At 52.8% G+C, this 3184-nt stretch overlaps 1 protein-coding gene across 1 annotated transcript; it reads left to right on the top strand.

Moving 5' to 3' along the window:
• Positions 1-463: 463 nt before the first annotated feature.
• On the top strand, positions 464-1090 carry LOC106819618 (metabotropic glutamate receptor 5-like; the record flags this gene model as incomplete). Its single annotated transcript, XM_014824228.1, has 1 exon — positions 464-1090. A coding segment is annotated over one exon (627 nt), but the record flags the coding sequence as incomplete, so codon positions are not given.
• Between the last annotated feature and the right edge of the window lie 2094 nt (positions 1091-3184).

A 3184-nucleotide genomic window follows, 5' to 3' on the forward strand; every position in this document is an offset into this window, starting at 1 on the left:
TGTCGATAGCGTTCTGTGCAGGTCGTGCGTATGTACGCATGACTGGCACATTGTGTGAAGTGATTGTCTACACAAGTGTTCATCAAGCTTGATTCTTAACCACTCAGCACTGACGTCTACCGACGCAGCATCCAACGTCACCGACGCAACATCTAACGCTACCGACGCAACATCTAACGCTACCGACGCAGCATCCAACGTCACCGACGCAGCATCTAACGTCACCGACGCAGCATCCAACGTCACCGACGCAACATCCAACATCACCGACGCAACATCCAACGTCACCGACGCAGCATCCAACGTCACCGACGCGACACCCAACCGCAGTGCGCTCGCGTCTCTGCACCGCACAGCAATGTCTCCACACATCACCCCTCCCCGCTCCTCCTAACCCACTCCCACCCACACACCCACCATGGCCACCACCACCACCACCACCACCCTCCTCCTCCTCCTCCTTCCCCTCCTCCTTCCTCCGGCGTCCCCCGCCTCCCTCAGCTCGCGCAAAACCGCCTACATCGAGGGAGACGTCCAGATCGGGATTCTCTTCCCGATCCACCGCGCGCCGCGCATCCGTGATTCCTACTCGCGCACGTGCGGCCTCGTCTGGGAAGAGTACGGAATCCACCGCACCGAGGTCACGCTCCACGCGATCGACGTCATCAACGCTGACCCGACCTTCCTGCCCGGCGTCCGGCTCGGCGTCGAAATCCGCGACTCTTGCTGGTTCAGCAGCGTCGCGCTGGAGCAGAGCATCGAGTTCATACGCGACGTCATATCGCGCTACGACGAGCCGGCAGAGGGCGCCGGCAACGATACGTGCCAGACGGGCGTGACGAAGAATATCGCGGGCGTGATCGGACCCGGATCGAGTTCGGTGACGATTCCCGTTCAGAATCTCTTCCAGTTGTTCAACATCCCGCAGATCGGCTACTCGGCGACCAGCCAGACGCTCAGCGATAAGGACCTGTTTAAATACTTCCTGCGCGTCGTTCCGAGCGATTTCTTCCAGGCGCAGGTGATGGTCGACATAGTCAAGAGGTTCAAGTGGACGTACGTGTCGGTCGTACATACGGACGGTGAGTGATTGATTCATTGATTGATTGATTTGTTGGTTGGTTGGTTGGGATTATTGATTGATTGATTTGATTGATTAATTGATTTGTTGAGTGATTTATTTATTGATTGATTGATTAATTGATCGATTGCTTGGTTGATTGATTGATTGATTGATTGGTTGATTGATTGATTGATTGATTGATTGATTGATTGATTGATTGATTAATTGATTGATTGATTGATTGATTGAATGATTGATGGTGTTATTATATATGTGTGTGAATATATTACGTGTCTGTATGATATTATACACTGTAGCACTGTTCGCTAATGCTCGTTTGCTCTCGACTCCCCCCCCTCCTCCATCTCCCATCCTCCTTACTCCCCCTTCCTCCTCCCTTTCCCCTCCTCCTCCCCTCTCCAATCCTCTTTGCTATTCCCTCCTCCTCCATCTCCCATTCTGCGCTTCCTCTCCACTCCTCCTCCTTCTCTCCACTCCTACCCCTCTCCAATCCCTTTTGCTCTCCCATCCTCTTCACCCGTGAACTTTTATCTTCTCCATTTATAAGCGCACGAAGTCACTGTCAGTGACATGAATAGCTGCATGCGTGTGGCTGCATGCCACTTACTATTCATTCATAGTGCTGGCGTGATGAGATGGCTGAGAGAGAGATGGCTGGATTGACACCTATGTACCATTATAGGTCGCATATTAATCTGCCGTCGCTGCTGCGCACGTAATACCCTGATGCTGCTGCTGCTGCTGCTGCTGCTGCTGATGATGATGATGATGCTGCTGCTGCTGATGATGCTGCTGCTGCTGCTGATGATGATGATGATGCTGCTGCTGCTGATGCTGGTGGGGGTGGTGGTGGTCGTTGATGTTGCTGGCGCTGAGATGGTTGAGAGAGATGGCTGGATTGACACCTATATACCATTATAGGTCGCATATTAATCTGCCGTCGCTGCTGCGAACTTAATACCCTGCTGCTGCTGCTGCTGCTGCTGCTGCTGCTGCTGCTGCTGATGATGATGATGATACTGCTGCTGCTGATGATGATGATGATACTGCTGGTGGTAGTGGTGGTGCTGCTGATGTTGATGTTGATAATAATGCTGCTGCTGCTGCTGCGCCCGATGCGTATCTGTACGGGAGATTGTACGCCTAGAGATGTCAACACGGATAGAGATGAGGGAGGGGCAAGTAAAAGGCGAGATGTGGGAGAAGTAGAGAGAAGAGGAGAGAAGAGAGAACGGGCGAAGAAGAGATCGAGAGCGAGAGGCAGAGAGAGAGGAAGAGAGAGAGAGAGAGAGAGAGAGAGAGAGAGAGATGTAGAGAATGCAAGAGAGTTAGCGTTAGAATTAATGGGAGAGGGAGAGCGCGCAAGAGAGATGGAGCGCATGCAAGAGATAAGCCAGAGAGAGAGGCTTTGACCATTTGACCAGCAACTCACATCAGGTGACGCAACGGTGGAGCAAGCGAGTGCATTTCAGCGTCAAACGTGTTGACGCGGCACCGAACAGCGTCCCGCCCGTGTGTGCTTGCGTCGTTCGTGTTTGACGCGAAATTTCGCATCTTCAGCGTCGCGTTTTTCCAACGCACGTGGTGGTTAGCGTCACCCACCTGACGCTGTGTGTTTTAGCGTCACAGACGTCTGCTCACAGCAAGTTAGATTGCGTCGTATGTATACTGACGCAGTGTTTAATAGCGTCGTCTGAAGGTTGACGCAGTGTTTAATAGCGTCGCGCCAGGGTAGACGCAGTGTTTAGTAGCGTCGCGTCAGGATTGACGCAGTGTTCGATAGCGTCATCTTGCAGCGTCGTGCGTAGTTGTGACGCATGACTGCACATTGTCGTGTGTGATTGTGACGCAGTGTTCATCAGCGTTGTATTTACCAACTCAGCACTGACGTAGCATCCAACGTCACCGACGCAACATCTAACGCTACCGACGCAACATCTAACGCTACCGACGCAGCATCCAACGTCACCGACGCAACATCTAACGCTACCGACGCAACATCTAACGCTACCGACGCAGCATCCAACGTCACCGACGCAACATCTAACGCTACCGACGCAACATCTAACGCTACCGACGCAGCATCCAACGTCACCGACG

This window comes from Priapulus caudatus, unplaced genomic scaffold (genome assembly GCF_000485595.1).
Source record: "Priapulus caudatus unplaced genomic scaffold, Priapulus_caudatus-5.0.1 Scaffold3830, whole genome shotgun sequence".
In the NCBI taxonomy this organism is placed as follows: domain Eukaryota; kingdom Metazoa; phylum Priapulida; class Priapulimorpha; order Priapulimorphida; family Priapulidae; genus Priapulus; species Priapulus caudatus.